This window comes from Acanthaster planci, linkage group LG01 (assembly GCF_054643075.1).
Source record: "Acanthaster planci isolate LZ-2023a linkage group LG01, COTS_SCS, whole genome shotgun sequence".
NCBI classification, from domain to species: domain Eukaryota; kingdom Metazoa; phylum Echinodermata; class Asteroidea; order Valvatida; family Acanthasteridae; genus Acanthaster; species Acanthaster planci.
Window position 1 is genome coordinate 16,993,364 of NC_141777.1, and position 19,809 is coordinate 17,013,172.

The 19,809-nt window shown below is 41.4% G+C and overlaps 1 protein-coding gene and 1 long non-coding RNA gene across 9 annotated transcripts in view; one reads left to right on the top strand and one right to left on the bottom strand.

Annotated features, from left to right (window-relative positions):
* The window catches only part of lrrc9 (leucine rich repeat containing 9), a 286,106-nt gene that overhangs the window by 244,833 nt on the left and 21,464 nt on the right, over positions 1-19,809 (bottom strand). The window contains exon 2 of one of the 8 annotated variants that reach the window (XM_087133780.1): positions 705-892. The exons of the other annotated variants lie outside the window; for them this stretch is intronic. Coding sequence (XP_086989906.1) covers positions 705-773 — 69 coding nt within the window. The 5' untranslated portion in view covers positions 774-892. The remainder of the gene's footprint in view (positions 1-704; positions 893-19,809) is intronic. 8 annotated transcript variants of the gene reach the window in all.
* LOC147800484 (uncharacterized) lies at positions 7,737-9,274 on the top strand. The gene is made up of 3 exons (XR_015427510.1): positions 7,737-8,325; positions 8,492-8,554; positions 8,663-9,274. It is a non-coding gene; the product is annotated as an uncharacterized LOC147800484 (long non-coding RNA).

Below are 19,809 nucleotides of genomic sequence, written 5' to 3' on the forward strand. Positions count from 1 at the left end.
AAACCAGGCAATCATCAAGAACTTGATGGTTGGATTTTTTTGCCACGTCCATCGTCAGGAATGCCCACTTTCGAGACTTTATGAAAGTTATCTGTTTTACATTGAGGGGGCTTAGCAGTGAGGCCTTACCGTTCTTCCCCGGGGAAGTCTGCTGGAGTCCGCAAACTTTTTTTTAACAAAAGGGCACTTGACAACAACGACCGTATGCAGCAAGAACGGTGTATGTTAATCTACAAACATGAATATTCCATTTGCTCCGCGTTCAGAACACCCTGCGCAAATTTAGGTCAGGCCATTTAAATATCAATGTCAACTGGAAAGTCCGCGATCGGAACAGCTGATCAAAGACCTGTGTGTACCGGAGAGCCCCACCAAACCGCAATCGGAACGACATGTTCATTCATGGTTGGCCATTATGCTACAATTTGAATTTGGAACTCCTGACATCAAAAATTGGGTGTTTCAGTGATGACAGTAGGCCCATGCAACTAGTTGAATGTACGTGCCCAAAACTGCACAGTGGCTGGAGTACCTGCCAGGCCCTGCAGAGATGCAGCGCAGCACTGCACTAGGTGTACATAACATGCATTTGCGATCGCCTGTTCAGAGCAACCACACGCTGGCCATGTAAAGTTTGTTCACACCGAGCTAGACTAGTCGGTTTGCACACACTACACAACGTGACAGTCGTGAGCGACCACTACCTTGTCTCTTTTCTCCATGGTATGGACTAGTTGAGTCATGTGGGCCAAGTGCCAGTGCATCACAGCCATGACTAGTCCGATCTGGCACAAACATGATCCTTCTTGCTTGAAGATATACTGTATTTATTCATCAGCGGGGCCATGCATCTGTGCTTTAAGCTTTGAGATTGTTGCATTTTTATGCATGTCTGTGGGATAAAAAAAGGATTTGCAATGAATGTACACACCATGGAAGAGTCTTGTTTACTTGCCAGAGATTTTATTTTAATACAAATCTGTGTTTCATTTTGTAATGTGTGATTCCAAACTGTTCCCTGTAACTCCTCTGCCATCAAAAGTTGAGTTCATTCACCAAAATAGGGATCATTTATTGTTTTCTGTATTTCATTTTTAATGCATAAAAGTTTGTGAAATGAACAAGTTTTGTTTGCATAAAGTAATAATTACTGTACGTTCTGTGCAAAGTAATTTAAAACACTTTATTCATTATAAGCTTTCCAACGTTGTTTATGTAGAAATAGGGTTTCATACCTCCCTTGAAGAAAATGAAAATGTCCAAGTCATGTGAACGTGACTGATCATCCAGGATGCACCTCATACCTTGACATACATTATGCATGTTTGGAAACCATTTGCATTCAAGTGATCTACTCATATGCTAAATAATAAGGGCACAATTTTGCGCCAAAGGTTTTGTGAAGTTGTTTTACTTCACATCGCATTTGCATGAAGTACAACTCAGAATTCACAGAAAGGCAGAATAATGGACCGTAATACAGGTTCCTTTAATGCCAGGTTCACACTGATAATGATGCCATAAAGCATTTTCTCCTATAAAATTTTCCAGGGGGCAAATATGTTCAACATTTGCCAACTCTTAAATAATCAGCGCAAACGTGAACATGATTTTTACGTAAGTTGGTGCCGAATTTGCGCTGCAAATTTTAAAACTAAACACCCAATGCACAAATTCGCAGCTGATGCTTCTTTAAGTCAAAACTGCATTTCAACACTGTAAAATCCACGGAAAGAACATAATATGTGAATGTTTCTCCAAGTCTATCATTTTGTTCCAACATCATCCTGTCCATGAAAAGAACGCAATATGTAAGTGTATCTCCAAGTCGATCATATTTTCCAACACCGTCCAGTCCGGGGAAAGAACGCAGTATGTAAATATGTCTCTGTGTCTTGTGACGTAGTTTCTCTGCAACAGTAGCGCCCAGCCGGGCCAGCTCATTAACTCTGTGTGCTCTCCAGTGCACACGAGCGTGCAGTTCATGAACTTTCCGGCCTCTTAGCAACGACAGACTTGCAGTAAAAAAGCAGGCTTTACGCAGGAGAATGGTAAGGCCTTGTTGGTAAGCCCCCTAATAATAAAGGTTGATGAGGTACATCACAGTTTCTGTAGAGTCAGTACCTGTAATTGGTGACTTAATGTTTTGCTGGGTGTTTCCCACTGTGACTGACGCTGTGCAAAGTCATGCTTGTATAACTGCTTTATTTTAATGGCTTTATTATAGCTCACATAGTGCAAATGGAAAAAGTTTTGGCTGAGATTTGCTGAATAACTGAATACCCCTTTCAATCCAAACACATTACCAAATTGGCCCCAAAGATAGAAGCTACATGTATCTACCCCAGTTTGGAAGGGCATGTGCCAGTAATCTGCATCATTTTGTGTTTCCATTGTTAGCCCATTCCTTTTCCATGGTTTGAGTGTTCATTTTCTAAATTTCAGATCATAAAGGCTAACCTGAAGAATGCTCTTGGTAAACAGAGCCCCGTACTACAGCATTTTGTGGATGGTACAGTGGATATCTCCAATCTAGATGGAATTGATGTTTATCATGTTTATACATAACATGCATAATAGTTCACATCGGAATTCCTGGAAATCAAGTTAAACGTGCAAATGCAAAAGCCATCACAGAGAGAGTGTGCAAGAGTCTTTAAAGAAACAAAATGTCAAAGCTGAGCAAGAAATCAACCAAAGCAAGAGAAGAAACAGCACACCTCCACTGACCTCACCGTCAAGTTCCACCTCCAGCATACTCTGCGGACAACAGTCACCACCCACCAATAACTCCAGTGATGACAAACTCGTTCTCTCACTGGAGTTAGAAAACACTGGACCCTCCAACGACAACACACCGTCAACCTCTCACCACCTCCTTGACACACATTTCAAATGGGTAAAATCCCTGGCAAAACAAACAACACAACCGCTGCCAGAAACCACATCACCTGTCAAATCCGACTCCTGTCCAGGGCAGTTGAGACATCAACCCTGCCACCTTCACATCACAGTTGCGGTCTGACAACTAAGACCACGCCGTTCCTCAGATACATGTACCACAGCTCATTTACCCAGCCTACATCCTCTTCGACAAGCTTTCGGATGCCAGATACTATGCCCAAGAAGAACTTGCTGATCTCCAAGGCCGTGACCACAGCACAGCTCAACAACTCTTGAGCTCCCTGACCTGGCCCCAACAAACCAAGAGCCTGAAGAGGAAATGACCCTATTGAGCCTGGCAAAACAACAAAAACCAAACGGTCTTTTTCAAGACCTCCACAAATTCAAAAAAGAGATTGGCTATTCACTCTCTGCTTTCCAATAACAATCAATCCTGAATATAACCCAACTGTTATATTCCTTATCCCAATCCCTAAAAAGATGGTAAAAAAAATTTCTTTAAGAAAACAAAAGATCACTCAGTCAACAGAAATCGAATAAATTTTCTGCTAAATGTAAATCTCTCAAAAAACCAGCCAATACAATTGGGCAGTTGGAATAATCTCTGTCTGTCCTAAAGTCTGATCCTAAACCTTTACTCTGAGGCGGAATCCCTAAGACAGACAAAGGCAGATAATTCATAAGGCAGTGGAGAAATATTTCTAGAATTCTCAATTATGCTTCTAATTTATTTACATTCAAACTCATCCTTCAAGTTCAAGTGATTCTTCTTTGTCAGGTGAGGTGAATTCAGCCTGCATACCCCCTCCGTTTATTCTAAGCCTCAAGATTATTGCTGCAACTGCACGTGTAGCTATTAAGACTGGTAGCCAGTCTACTGTCTGTACGTGGCCATCTTCGCTACATGTGACACCGGTACAATTATTATAAACCTCAATTCCTCAGGCTCTTCGTGTCTCTACTTGGCTCATTACTCCTTTTTGTCAGTTTTCCTGTCATCATAACCCTTCTTTCTAGTTCGTCATCATCTTCCTGCTTCTTCCTGGTGCCGGATCGCTTCTTCCCACAGGGCCCGTTCTGGAGGCGAACAGAGCACTTGAATGTGATGCTGGCTCGCCTTTTATAGATTTTTGGCAGGGCTGAAAACTGCACACGTACATGTATGCTGACAGGCTAAAAGTGCGTGTCGCACACATGCAAATGAAGTCACCCCACTGACAACGAAAGCACTGAGTACATGTACATGCATTTAAGTACACCGTTAATTTGTGTCTTAAATGTCAGGCACACATACATGTATACAATGGGCAAATTCAATGACACTGTGCATGTAATACGTATAGCGTTTCCACACGTACGCTTTACAAATCGCACCAGAATATAAAAGAAACAACACATTAAATAGCATTAGTGTTAAAATGGACGGCTTCTACACATTATGATGGAATTATTCTGTAAACAGTTGGCATTCTTGGTACGTTTGTGCAGCTAACAATGTTTGACTTGTCCACTGAAAAATCACTGAAATTGCACAAGTTCCACTTCTTTCCTGTCAGACACAAAAAAATGATTCCTGCCAACTTGGGAAGAATAAAGAAAAATGTATTTTTGTCACAATATATGAACAGAAATGAGAAACAACCAATATATCGACAATTATAGTCGTCTGTCACCATGAATAGCTTGAAATCCCATCTGTCGTCACTCTACGGGGAGCCCACCACGACCAAGGTCAAGCACTACGAACGAAATTCCATCAAGCGTTCCAAGAGCATCAACAACCTGACCTTCCTGAAACGATGCAGAGATTCCGACACCATTCCTCCAGGACTTCGCCTCCATGATCCCATCTGCAGCCGCAAGTCCAGCTCCATCCTCCACAAGGCAAGCCTTGCTCTACTCCGTCATCGCATCTGTTCCACCAGATCCAGTCTGGCATCATTGGATGAAGAGATCAGCGCAACACAAGACCAACTCAAGGCCACCATGTCCGCTGTAGACTTCAACAAGATTGAACGGCTCACCACCTCATCCAGCGACCACGCCTTCAAGGAAGCCCGCCAACGACAAGTCAAGAAATTCCTGAGGATGACTAGCCCCAAGAATACCCTCAGCAGCACTCCACCCAGGCAATGGGATCTCCTATATCCCTACGCCCTCGCACATCAAACCCCATGAGATGCTCAGTACCACCCCACCTTCAGTCCAAGGAGTCCTTCACTAAGCACACCGTGGTCAACATGAGTAAGCGCTCCTTATCCTCTAGCGAGGAAAAGGTTCTTGCCCTAGGCCTGAACTTTGCGCTTACTCCCCGGTCCCTGCCCAAGGAAGAGATAATCCAAGCCACTGAGCCCACTCTCCGCCGCCTTGACAAGACCACCGCCGATGAGATCCGCCTCGACATCAGCCAAGCCCTCCGGAAGCACAAGAACCCCAAGCCCAACACCACCAGAGAAGACCGTTCGGCCATCAAGTCCCTCCGCCAAGACAAATCCATCCACATCCTCCTTGTGGACAAGGGCAACGCCACGGTAGTCATGGACCGGGTTGAGTATGACCACAAGGTCAGGGATATACTCAATTCCGGCAGCTACCGTGAACTTCGAAGTGACCCCACGGCAGCCACCGAGAGAAAGCTGCAGCAGAAGCTTCTCTCCCTCCACCGCTCTGGGAACATCACAGAACAACTATACAGACAGCTACAGTTAAGGCCAGAGTAAAGGTTCACGCGATGACATGATATATTGATCACACACACGTTAGGCGCAATACACGTTCCTGATATATCATGCAGGGTGTCCTCAATACACGCACTAAAAAGGGTTGGCCCGACAACGGAAACGTGTATTGGGTAAACCGCACACGCTATGCATTAAGTGGTGTCACTGACTCGGACCTGTGAACGTGAAGCAGGGAAATGCTGCACGCTCGCAAACGGGCACTGCATTCCGTTCACCACAATTACATGCATGTTTGCATGTCTTTGAAATCGTGGCGTACGTGTTTAAACCACTTTTAAATTGAAGAGTCCAATGTTTAAAAATCCGATCACGATGCACAACGAACTACACTGAGTTGTCCAACGTGCAATAATGACCGTAAAATAATGCTTATGATATTGATCGGTGCACCCTTGGTGTAGATATTAATGTCACCAACAAGCAGTCTGTCCACGAAGAGTGCTGGCTTGATTTGATTCGGCACAACTGATTCACGAAATCTCATGAAATGGGATTAACGATCCACCTTTAGTGAAAAAGATATCTCTTGCCCCTCCGAAATGATCTGGATTGCACAGGATCACCAGGAATACTTTCCTGACGGGTCAACGTACAGAACATCTCCGTACATGGAAAAAGACAACATTAATCCACTGGGGCATCCATTTCTTCAGCCAGATCGAATCAACTAACACGCAGATGCAAAAGTCAAGCATTGAAATTCTTTTTCAAGAAAATGTTGGTCAAGGAAAAAAAAATACGCTCGTGACATCTGTACTATATTATTTTGCAGGACCTGCGGCAGGACGCCCTGACGAAAATGCCTGCGCCGCTCCGCTCCCCGATTTTGTCCACTGGATTTCCATTCTGCTATCCTAAGTTTCCAAAGTACGAAAATGTTTATTGCGCTACATTGGAATAAGTTTGTCGACATTTATATTGGAAATTATGCAGTACCGTCTTTAGATCTGGATACAACGTAGATAAACAGGGCCCAACAAATACTCCTCCGTCGTACCAGTATAGGGCATAGGAAAACAGAACGTACCATGAAGAAACTGAAGAACGATTTCGTAGTTTTGGATTGCAAAACCGATTCAGTCCAACTGCGGACGGACAATCCACAACTTAATCGCCCACATTGTGTGACGGAGATCCTTTGTATTCTTCAAAATAAAAGCTTTTAATGTAAACAGGATTGTCAAAAGCGTAGCTTCCATTTTCTCGATCGGTTTATAATCTGGATCAGCAAGTTCGGACAAAAATATCAAGCTCGAAAGTGAGAAATCGTACGTATCAGTCAGAACCACCCGAGAAATTCTGATTATCTGACAATGCATTTAATTTTGGTCGTGTAACGAAATTTTATTGACTCTGAAACAAAACTCAATTGCGTGTATGTTTTGAAAATTTCACAAATATTACGAACGAAAGCTTAACTGAACACGGACCTTCATCTCAATCCGTCTCTCAAGAACAAGCACGCGGACCGACTACGACCATACCACCGATTGACCAATCACGTACCCGCATAGCACTGACGTCACAAAAAAGTTGATTATGCACGTGTAGTTCGGTAGGCGATCTGTATTGCGAACATTAACGAGGCCAAAAGTCTTTAGGATAAATTAAAGTGCCATTTTTAATTAATAGCCATTTGATTCAATCAGTCATTTTGTCGCAGGGAGAGCCAGCTTTGCCTTAATTACGAGTTTCATACAGTTCCCTCTGAATAAAAGCTAATCCACGCCGCGTCTGGCTTTCACTGGTACTACATGTATATTCGCTTCCTAAAATAAAAAAATGAAAAGGAATAAATTATTACAAGAAAAATCCTGCTTGTGAAAAATCAGCTTCTGATGGCCAAATGCACGTCCCATCAACTTTAGTGTTGTAAATTTGTTTTTAAGAACCTGAGGAAAGTGGCAAGGAAAAAGCCTCAGTCCAAATTTCCCCGGCACCCTCACCAAAAGCTAATACATCACATTTCCGACTGAAAAATGCTGGATTTTCGATGTATGTTGCAACGGGCGTAGTCTAGACCTAGCATAAAAATGGAAGACTAGGATTCCCCAGTATGAAGTCTTCTCATAATCACCTATATGAAAAGAATTTCCACGGAATATAGTCTGCAAATAAACACGTAGTTTTGTTGGACACTGCCTTGGTACATGGTCCGCATGATGCCGTTATTATTGGTACCCTGTACCGAGACTAAAGACAGTGTGTATACTAGATGGCTAATCATGCGCAGTGGGACCAACTGACATTCAACTTGTTTAAGTCCTTACGTTTTGTTTTGTCAATTATCTGAAATAAAACATTCACGACTTATTTATTTCAGAAGAAAACACAGATATAATAATTAAATTAATTTTAGTCTTAATTATGACATCTACACAACTGCATATTTACGAATTTATACGTACATGGTCCTCAAATCACAAATGTGGGAAATCAGGTTAACTAGAGCAAGTTTTATCTGTTGCAAATCATCATGGCGGCATGTGGTAAACAATTTTTTGCTGCGCGGCGGCGATGCCTCGGATGTGGTTTATTTGCAATACTTTATTGGGCATGCTCGGGCTGATTTTAGGACATAGTAGCTATATCAAGCTGTATTCTTTCTACAAAGCCTTTGCAAGGTGACATGTGGTTCTGGAATACAACTTTAATGAGCGATCGTCCGCGTGACACCCAGGTGAATTGTCAACTTCGGTGCTTACGCTGCCATAAATGTAAATGTATTTACAGTCATGGTCACGGTATGAAAAATACTGCTTTTAATTTGATAACAGATTTGGACTATTTTCAGCATGACTTTTCAGTAACAAACTTTTTTATCACTTCCATGCATTTTAATTCAGAATATTTTGAACTTTCGCCAAGGCTACGTGTAAGATAAAGAAACTTGGGCAATAGTTCTGATGGTAAGTTGATGAATTTTGTGTGTGTGCATGTATTGAGCTCATTTTTTTAAATCAGTTTAATTAGAATGTGCATTATTCTTTACAAATCCTTTCATTTTTTCCATTTAGGTGACAAACTGGCTAATGAGGAAAACCAGCCTTGATGATTGCTGAGGCGCAATACACGATCAAAGTCAAGAAACACTTAAAATGGACTTTTCTGTAATTTCTGATTTTTTCCGTTATGGAAAAGAGAACAAAGTTGTTGTGTGGCGTTACTTTTACTTGAGTAAGGTTATTGAGACAAGTTTAATGATAGATGAAAAATAGTTGTATCGATGTCTAATAAAGAAAAAAAATCGGGGATCGGGGGAAAGGGGCGGATGTGGGCAGTGATGCTAAGAATTTTCAGACCATGTTGCACTTACGTGTAGTCACGTGGATTATTCAGTGAGTTTCAGCCTACATGTATTTCCTTTTCTTTCAGAAAGTGGTTCAATGTTTTACGGCCATCAGATTTTTGTATCTTATTATAAATTTCTTCGGCTAGTTTGTGTCATTGACTTGGTTGTACTTTTTGCAAAAGTTACTTATTCGACAAAGTTTTGTAAAGCATTGAAGGTTTGTTCAAGATTTTGTTGTGACAAAAGCTTTTGAAAATAGTTGTAGCTCTTAAATTATTTATTAAAACCGAACAAGCACTTTTGCCAAATAAAAGCTAAAGCTTGGGTGGCATCTTCATCCAGTTCTCCAGCATTTGTATTGAACATCGATGTCACAGGAAGAGTTTGAAGGTTTGTAATCCTAAATGAAAAAAAGGTAAGTCAGAGATAGGACAGCATATATATTATTGCCACATCTTTTAAAACCGCATCTTAGAAAGGTACAGTTAACCTTTGGCCTAAATTACCGATTTCGAGCATACAAAAACCGGTTGAGCACTAACAGTTCGTTCATAAAAATGGTGCAGCTCGTATTTACCACAGTAAACGCTAAGCTTAACTCTAAACTTCCAGGGTGATTTTTGAAAGAACACTTCTCCATTCTTGCAAATTCCAGCGGTTGACCGTGTCAAGTGGAATAACCAGGCGACAAGGAAAACCCCAAATCTGATAGGCTCTTGATATTAGGTGAAACTTTGTGCTTGTTTCAACGAGACAGGTTTTCAGTTAATTGAACTATTAAGGCCAAAATGTTATTTTGGACATTTGCCACCCTCGATAAATACACGTACATGAATTCTTATATCTTTTCATCTCTAGAAATTTAAAAAGTGAATCAATGAACGTGTTAACCTGGTGTCTGTTCTTTCAATACCCAGAACATGGAAGTTCCTCAAGTCATTTACACCGTACTAGCGAGGGCTCAATACCACAAACTAAACCATGTTATGCACTCGTACTACTCTGTGATTCCCTTGCCCCATAAGGATTGTAAGGAATTGAGTTACAGACAAGAAACCAGGCAAAGCCAATCATTTACGAAAACAGTTATCCAGAAGACTCGGTCAGATCCACAGTTTGTTCTATGCATGAAATCTCTGTAAATTTTTCATGTTTGCACTGTTGGTAACGCGTATTTTAGGATTAGATATATTTTTCGTATATTTATTGTTTATTGTCGGGGATTTTCATCCGCTTTTCTCAAATGTTTGGGAGTTCGTGCAGCTGGGACCTGGGCACTAAAAATAATCTTTTTCAACATGTAAATTTGCTTGTTCGTAATTTTGCAGTTGGGTGTTCTCACACAGGTCGTCGAAGTATTTTCTGTTGCGTTTTCTCGTGTATCGTGCTGGGTCACACGACCAGGGCCGATAAATAAAGTGAAGAGGATTTATCTGGCCGCTGGGCCGCTACTCACTGTTCGTGGGGGGTTGTGGCTAGCTTCGATTACTGACAGTTTTACATATGTTTGTTCTCAGTCTCACACAGGACACACAAACACTTCCTTTTAGGCTGTGTGTTTTCGTGGATCGCGCTGAATATGGCCTGATAAATAAGTGAATTTGACACCAGTTTGCCGACCGCTTGGTCGTGTGTCGTCCAGTTAGGTTAGTTGGGTAAGACTTGGGTGCAAAATTACGTCCTTGTTCACACAAGTTTGAAGGTCATCATGATTTTTAAAGGAAATTGAAGACAGGGTCGGCTGCATAAAAAAGCATTCTTCGGCGATAGAAGCCAAAAGGTCAATCGGGTGGTTGGTCACCCGACCACTGAAAAAAAAAATCGTTTCACGATTTCAGTGATGACAGTCAACTCCACGTTTTGCATTAAATTCGCCGGGCATGACACGGTTTCCTTAAATTCAAAGAAATTACGGCTTTGCTTTCTGCCAAAAATCCGTTTGCATGATCATGCAGCTAGGCAAAATAATTATTTCAAAGAACGGTTTGCAAAATCATTTTGGGGATTGGGTGTATTTTTTTTTTCTCGAACAAATTTTTATTTTTACGGAAACATTCTGTCGGCTTTTGTTCTCGTGAAGAGGCTACTTTGAACGCAGATAGCTTTGTTAAATGTGTGGGGGTTCATCCGGCCGCTGGGCCACTACTGCCAATTTTTTGTCCGTTCGGAGTAATTGAATCTTTGTTCAGGTCACACACTGCACTTTTGTTCTCACACTGGACACCAAAATATTGCCTGTGAGGCACTGCGTGTTTCTTTGTGTATCGCGCTGAATATGAGCAGATAAATATGTGAATTTGACACCAGTTTGCCAAGCGCTTATTCGTGTATCGTGTTCGGCGACGCACGCGGGTATTGCGGTTGACTGTAAATGGCTTGGGATTGGTTGGGGCTTAGTGGTCTCTCCGGGCTAACCGCAACTGCGTGTATTGCGTTCTTGCACATACGTTATATAGAGCGTGTCTTCCACTCCCTATACATGCACGCACGCGTTATCGTGTATCGTGTAAACCTTTACTCTGGCCGTAACTGTACGTCCATCCAACTCAAGATGCCCAAGATTCTTCAGCCAGCCCAAAATACACAAGAAAGAGACCCCATTACGCCCCATCGTCGCTTCCAGAGGAGGGCCTACCTACAACACTGCAAGACACCTAGCCAAGATCCTTCGCCCCCTAGTTGGCAACACCCAGCACATCAAGAACTCAGATGAATTCTCGTCCATCATCCAAGACCTCCGACTGCAGCCAAGCGACATCATGGTTAGCTTTGATGTCGTGTCACTTTTCACCAGCGTTCCCACCTCCGACGCAACCACCATAGCAACAGACCGACTCCAAGCCGACACCAGCCTGAAGGACCGCACCGACCTCACCCCCAGCCAGCCTCAAGACCTCCTCACCACCTGCGTCGATTCTGCCAGCTTCAAGTGGCGGGACAAATTCTATGAACAAACAGCTGGAACCTCCATGGGATCTCCTATATCCCCGGTTCTAGCTGACATATTCATGGAAGAGTTCGAGCAGACCGCCATCGCCACAGCAGACCACCGCCCCAAGATCTGGCTCCGATACGTGGATGACACCTTCGTCATCTGGGAGCACGGACAAGACAAGCTTCAACTCTTCTTGGACCACCTCAACGGGCTTCACAGCAGCATCCAATTCACCATGGAACAAGAGCGGCATGGCTACATTTCGTTTCTTGATGTTGAGGTGTCCAGAAGGGAAGATGGCAGTCTTGCCCGGCGGGTTTATCGCAAGCCCACCCACACCGACCGGTACCTCAACAGCGCCTCCTTCCACCACCCCAAGATCAAATCATCAGTCAACAGAGCCCTCATCCGCCGAGCCTACAACATATGCGACCAAGAACACCTGCGCAAGAAACTCCACCACATCTCCACGGCACTCCAACACAACGGATACCAGCCCCAGCAGATCAAAACTCAAGACCCAAGATCAAGTCCCCCTCCCGGCCGTCGGGTCCCCTATACCCAAAGCCAACTAGATAAGGCCCCTAGTTCGGTCACTCTCCCCTACCTAGGACGTACCTCCCACCACATCCAGCGTATCCTGAGCAAGCACAACATCAAGATCCAAGGAATGCTGACTTCTTACAAGGACCGGCAAGATCCACACCGCCGACCAGGTGTATACAAGATCCCCTGCCAGTGTGGCAAAGTGTACATCGGAGAGACTGGTAGGGACCTCCCTACCAGGATCAAAGAACACAGAGCCCATGGCAGAAAGGGGGAATATGAGAAGTCAGCCATCATCAAACATTCCCACGCCGAAGACCACACCATCAACTGGGACGAAGCCCACCTCATCGCCAACATTGAACAGTGGTACCCAAGACGCATTAGAGAAGCCTTGGAAATCTCCAAGCACCCCACCGTACCTCAAGACATCGGCTTCTCCATCAGCGATATCTGGCAGCCCCTCCTCACCTCCCGGTCTGATGGGTCCTCTATACCCTAAGACTCCCCTCCCCCCGCCCAGGGTCTCCTATACCCAGGCAAACTTCCCCCACCACAGCCCATGACCAACTGACATGCATCAGTACCCAGGAGGATCCACCGTTCCACCTGACCACACAGCAGGATCCGTCACACTACAGTACCTCAAACCAGCATATAAGCCCCACTCCCGGTCGGCATCTCTTCAGTCTCCTGACGACGGACAGAGCACACTGTCCGAAACGTTGAGCCTCTCCGGTTCTTATCAGAACCACACAGACTCAAAAAGAGATATTGCATGGTGCTTACCGCAAGCTTTCCATCTTAATTATACTCTATTCAAACAAAACTGTCAGGGCCCAAACATGTATTTTCTCTTGGAAATACACACCCCCCGCTCACCAGGACAACCATTTGTGGGCCGACCAATCATAAACATCTGCACCAGCCTAACAGCAAAAATATAGGAGTTTGACTACTTCCTTAATTCTCCCCACAGCCACTGCACAACCCACGTACAGTACAGTATCGTTGAAAATTATCTGGACTCCTGCGTGAATCACACGACCCACCTGGACATTGTTTTCTTTAAAAAACTCCACGGCGGCTGGCAGCCGCTGGCTGCGGTGTGATTTGCACGCTATCAACGTGTCACTTGCGTGGACACTTTTCTTTGAAAAAATCTTCACAGGCGCCAAGTACGGTAGAAGACACCTGCTGCAATTTCCTCAGCTAGCTATATACATGTACGTCCCGTAAATACCAATAACATGTAACCCACTTCCAAGTAGGTTAATTTAAACGCTTACATGTAAGAGAGTACTATAACGGCATTCTACTGTAATTCAGCTGTTCGGTGCTTGTCTCCAACCTCCACCATAGCCAGCTTTGATTTCACCTGTAGCATTGTATTTTGCTCAAAACTGAGAAACATACTGTCTTGAGATTTTAATGCTGTCTTCCTCAAATAATCTGAATGTTCCTGAGAATTGAAAAACTTTTCTCTCAGACTGATTTTCCTCCACTTTCTATATTCAGAGATGCGCATGTTTGAAACCACAGAGAACAAAAACTTCCTGATGTGTACATGTACATGCACAAATACTACTTAATGAAGAAAGCTTGCAAAATTATTTTCCCACTACCAGAGAAAATCTGTGAAAATCTTTTCCCACTTGTGAGAAAAAGTGCAAAAATCTTTTCTCACTTGTGGGAAAATCTGTGAAAATCTTTTCCCACTTGTGAGAAAAAGTGCGAAAATCTTTACTCACTTGTGGTAAAATCTGTGAAAATCTTTTCCACTTGTGGGAAAATCTGTGAATTTTTTTTTCCATTTGTGGGAAAAAGCGTGAAAATCTTTCCCCACTTGGGGAAAAATCGGTGAAAATATTTTCCCACTTGTGTGAAAAGGTGTGAAAATATTTTCCCACTTTTGGCAAACTTTTTCACAATTTGTGAAATGAAAAGGAATTCCCTTGAAAGAGAAAAAAATGTGAAAATTGTTTCCCATTTTGGTGTTAACTTTCAATCGCAATGTACTGTAAAGGACTGATTTGTGCTTAAACTGAACAATTTTAATGAAATATTACTTCATATTTGGACTCTTAGGCATATTTCAAATCAAATAACAGACTGGAAAATACCCGATTTCTTCTTTCGTTCTTATAGTAATCCTGAGCCGAAGTAAAGGACTGCTCGTTCACTAGTGTTAAGAAGAAAAACGTGTTCAAAACCTATGGGGAAAAATTAAATATTCAAAAATCAACATAAAATAAGCTAATGATGTCATCATGACATCATCCTTTTGCAATAAATCTTGCATCAGGGTCTTTGTTGGCTATCACTTTGGCAACAATCAAAAATCTTAGTTACCAAAATTGTCGCTTGAAAACGTGTACAAAGTCGATGGGCTATGAACTCGTTTGCAGAAACACTGTCATGTGACGTGATCTGCACTTAAAATGAAATATTTTTATGAAATATTACTTCATTTTTGGACTCTTAGGCATATTTCAAATCAAATAACAGCGCGTTAAGAACCTGATTTCTCTTTCGTTCTTATAGTAATCTTGAGCCGAAAGGACTACTCGTTGACTAGTGATACGTCGAAAAACGTGTACAAAACCTATGGGGAAAAATAAAATATTCAAAAATCAATATAAAATACATGTCAGGTGATGACCTCATCATGACGTCATAAATTAAGCTTTTGGCATGTTCTTCATAAAATGGACCTAAATGCAACTCCGGATGTCATTTTTCAAAACTTCTAAAAGAGTGACTTTGATTATGTAAAATACAAATTAGCAGCTTCAGATTTAAAAAATGATTATATACATGTAGGGATAATTAGGCATAATATGTACTTACATGTAAGGTGGACATTTGGTTGGCTACCAGTGCAAATCAAATGGAATTGAATTCATTTAAAAATCTAAGTCAAAGTGTTTACACCAGAGGACTTGATTTCAAAACTTCTCTCAACAAGATGGAAAATTCAGTATATTTTTCAACTGATGTATTTTAAAGCACCTAAGAAATAACTTTTAAAAAATACATGAGCCACGAAAAAGAGAGCACAAAATTGACGGAAAATGATGAGAAAAGTTTGGCTCTCTTCATTCTCTTACAGTTTATAATCACTCTCACTATACCAACATATACCAACAACAGGTCTTGTATCTTTTGACCACCAAAAATTATCTTTAAGTTTGGCTGCATCAAAAATTTATAATGAATACACTACGTTCGTTGCGAACGTCATATTTGACAGAATTTCGATGACGTTCGAGAATTTTGACAGAAAATGCATGACGTTCGAGAATGCCGAAAATGCTGTCACATGTAGTGCTCGCAAATTCCATGCGCGATTTTCATTTTGCCGGTTATTTTGGAGATAATTCCGCTGAAAATAAAATTAAAATTAACAACTCTGAGCATTTGATTTTCATCATGAATCATATTTTTTGTCTCGAACAACATTTTATGGGGAAGGTTATTCAGAATGATGGATTTTCTTCTGAGAAAAATTGTTCCGAAGAGAAAAATTGAGGAGTGTCGCCATTCCATGGAGGAGCTCATGAATATCAAATAAAAAAGAGGGCGCACTATCTGGGTTGATGTCAAAGGTCAAACAGGCCACGATGCAGCAAAATGTTTCTCTAACGTCATCGGGAGAGATTGATGGAAGCTGCAAAATCGCCACAATCGGTATTTTGGACTTCGGTTTTCGGGAACATACATGTACTTGAAGAAAATGTGATCGGTCCAGTCGTAAAAGGATGATGGTTTGGCGGTGCTTTTTTACACTCTTTTTTAAAGCTTGTGTTGTACATCGATACATGGATTTTACTCACTTATTTTGCAGTTGATTTTTTTTTACACTAATGACAGAATCGAATGACATTTACGACTGCCAACTTTGGGACCCGATTAATTGTGAGAGGTACTTTTTAATTTCGTGATTATGGTTTTAATACATATATGTGTAAATGTTATCACCTTTCACCACATTTAAATCTGTGTAAAATAAACTCGGGGATTATCACTCCTCAGTAAATTCTATTGGCTCGGATTTTAACAGCGAGTTCATGTCCCTCAAAATTGCTCACGTTCGCCACTTTAATTAATTAACTCCAATTAAGTTGAAACGTTGACACGGTCATCACTGTTCCAGATATCAGCCATGACTTCCCTCATTACATCAAACATTGGAAATTAATTCACTGCTGTTCACTTCAGGAAAAATGAACTCCCAATTTTGAACATTATCTAATGGTTCATATTTTGAGGAACCTGCCTTATATATTTTGCATCATGGTCTTTGCTGGCTGTAACTACATGTATAATGATGAATGAAGATTGACAAGTAACCAAAATTGTGCCCTGAAAATGTGTACAAAGTGAATGGGCTAAAATAAATACAGTAGGTAAAAATCAATAATAAATAACTTGGTGACGTCATCACGACGTGATTATTTCAGTATCTCTTTGCCTTAAGGTCTGTGTTTGGTGTAACTTTGATGAGGATCAAAGACAGTCAAGTAACCAAAACAAAGCCTTGAAAATGTGTGCAAAGTCAATTGGATGAAATAAATATCAAAAATTCAATAAAAAATCACTTGATGACATATCATGACGTCATTTTCTGTGCACACCTTTGAACTAAGGTTCTTCAATGATGTAAGTTTGATGAAGATCCACAGTTGAAAAAGGACCAAAGTCGATGGCAGAAGAAACATGCACAAAACAAATGGGCTTTTGCTCAGAAGAGGAAGAAGATGGAAGAAAAAAACAAAAAAAACAAAAAGAATGCCTTTTTTGCAAAATTGCAAAAAGGCAATAATAAAAAAAAATTGAAAAAAGGACGTTTTTTTCTGTAATTTGCAGAAAAGTCCCCCCAAAAATTGACAAAATATGGAAAAGCCAACCAGAAAGCATGCCATCTACATGTACTTCATATCAAACAGGCTTTTCATCCTCACCAAGGAGCGAGATGATTGAGACATAGAGCAGTGTTAAGTACACTGGGACATGTGTATTGAATTTCAGCCAAACCTTGGGTGAAAATACAGCAAATAGACACAAAACTAGCCCGAGTTTGTGACGGGTATGGACTCAGTAACAGCCTGAGCAGCTGCTGCAACTGCAACACTCATTGATTTCAACATTGAATCCAAAGATGGTAATAATTGATCAACACAAACTGGCATGGGGAAGGAAACATCTTTGATGGTGAAAGTCTGATTGGAAGGAGAAAATCTGTAATTTTTCCTTTAGCAGGAAAAGAGCAACTCTTTTTCAAAATAAGGTTGGTACATGTGTAGAGGCCATGGCCAGATGGTTTGGGTTCACTGTTTGTTACAGCCAGAGTTTTGCATTGTTTATTCGAGCCCCCTTATTTACATGTACTGTCTGCTGCTGTTTGGTGCCTAGCTGGGGGGGGGGTGCGACAAGAAACAGCCAGAGAGGTTCCACCTAGCGATTACATAACACTTCCTGTGCAGGCAGAACACTGTGGCCATGTGGTGTTCTCTTGAGTCATTCTGAGTCCATGCTTTGAGAGAGTAACATTGACTCCATACCACAGCTTATACAGTGTTTGCCTGATCTGTTTTATTACAGAAATGTTGTGTTTCATTTACTTGGATGAATGACTGAAAGGAACTTTTAATATTTGTATCATGTACTGAAGATGTATTTGCACTTGCATGTACATGTACCTTGAGGTTTTTAGAATTATGGAATTTGGGATTTGGCGAAACGGAAAATACCCATTTTTGAAATGGAAAATCCTTGGCTCTACATTACACTTGAGGGTATGTTTATTCCAGTCAAACTCATCTGTTTATTCAAGCCCCAAAGCCCTCCACTCAGTATTGAGTTCCAATCTGTAAAAAAATGCCCCACAAAAAGTCAACTTTGATGACCAACCCCCCCATACTAAACTTGCCTTGATTTCAAGTTGTTGTTAAACAGAAGCAATTTGATTCAAACAGAGGAAAGTGGCCTGCTATAATTTAAGGGGCCCATGGAGAACACTGTGATACCCTAACTTTGGATGGAGGTTATAACGCCAAGGATGAGTGCTTAGTTTGGTTTTTGCGTGATTACATGATAACAACATGTACAGTGCACTACAAGCTACCAGTATGCCATGTAGCTGTAAATGGGCACCAAGTTCAACCCCTGATCACAAAGGGATTTTCCAATCATGGTTGTACGTTTTTAATAACAGTTCTATAACCTTCCACCCCATCTAAAGAAATGGTTAAGCATATGGGCCTGTATAAACATGTGTATGAAGTCTACAGTGTTATCATTGCATAAGAAATGTGAGGTTGGCTAGTGAAAGCTCTAATACATGTACATGTATTTCAGAAACTTGTAAGCATGATTGTTTAACTATTTCCAAATTTTAACGGGAAATTCTATCCAACATTTTGCCTCTAGTATGTTTAATTGTTTAGGTTTTACAGGTCCTTTTGTGCTATAATTTTACTTGGCACATCTTACATGTACATGTATGTGCGTAAAATAATCTTTTTTCCTTTCAAATACAATGTATTTCGTACATAGCGCGTAGCCATGCTTTTGCCGAGTTGTCCAACATCTGGGGCATTAAGACATAGTATCTACAAATTCACATGCTGCACACAATTGCCCACTTGGTATCATCAAGTGAACACAGCTTGAGTCCCTAACTTGCAACCATTGCTATGATATCTAAAATCAAAGAAGCACTAATCATGACCCTATTACTGCAAATGCATGCATACTGAATTGGAAAGGTATGAAAAGTTTCTGGAAAGTGGAAAAATGACAATATGTCAGGCATTGGTATGCCTCAATAAGCCAAACCCCGGAAACGATCGGAGCTTTTTTGTAATTCCGGATCCAAAGAAATGCCTAGAGATTTGTAAGAAATGGCTTCACAGCATCAGGAACACCAAATTCGACTTTAAATCGTTCGTGCCGAGCAAGGCGTTCATAGTCTGTGAAAAAAACTTCGAGCAGGACTGCTTCGAAGAAAACCAGCAAGCGGAACTCCTCGGTTACAAACATGGAGTGAAGAAACTGAAACCTGACATGGTGCCGACATTTTTTGTTTTTTTAGAAAAAAAAAACATCCTTGTGAAAGATTTCTTCAAAGGCCCTTTCAAACGTTTATTTTTCTGGACACAGTATTAAAATACACCTGTACATGAACAAGTGAGTGTGCACTGCGTGATCAGCTGATGTAAATGTTTAGGCTGGTACCAATTTGTACCACAACAATAATGCATAACTCTATAGCAATTGTCTGGGTGCACGACTGATATATTACATTATGTATTCTGCAGTGCTGACGTGACGTAAAAAAATCCTGGATGTGGCATGAATTTGAATTATTTGGCTGTGCTCATTAGCAT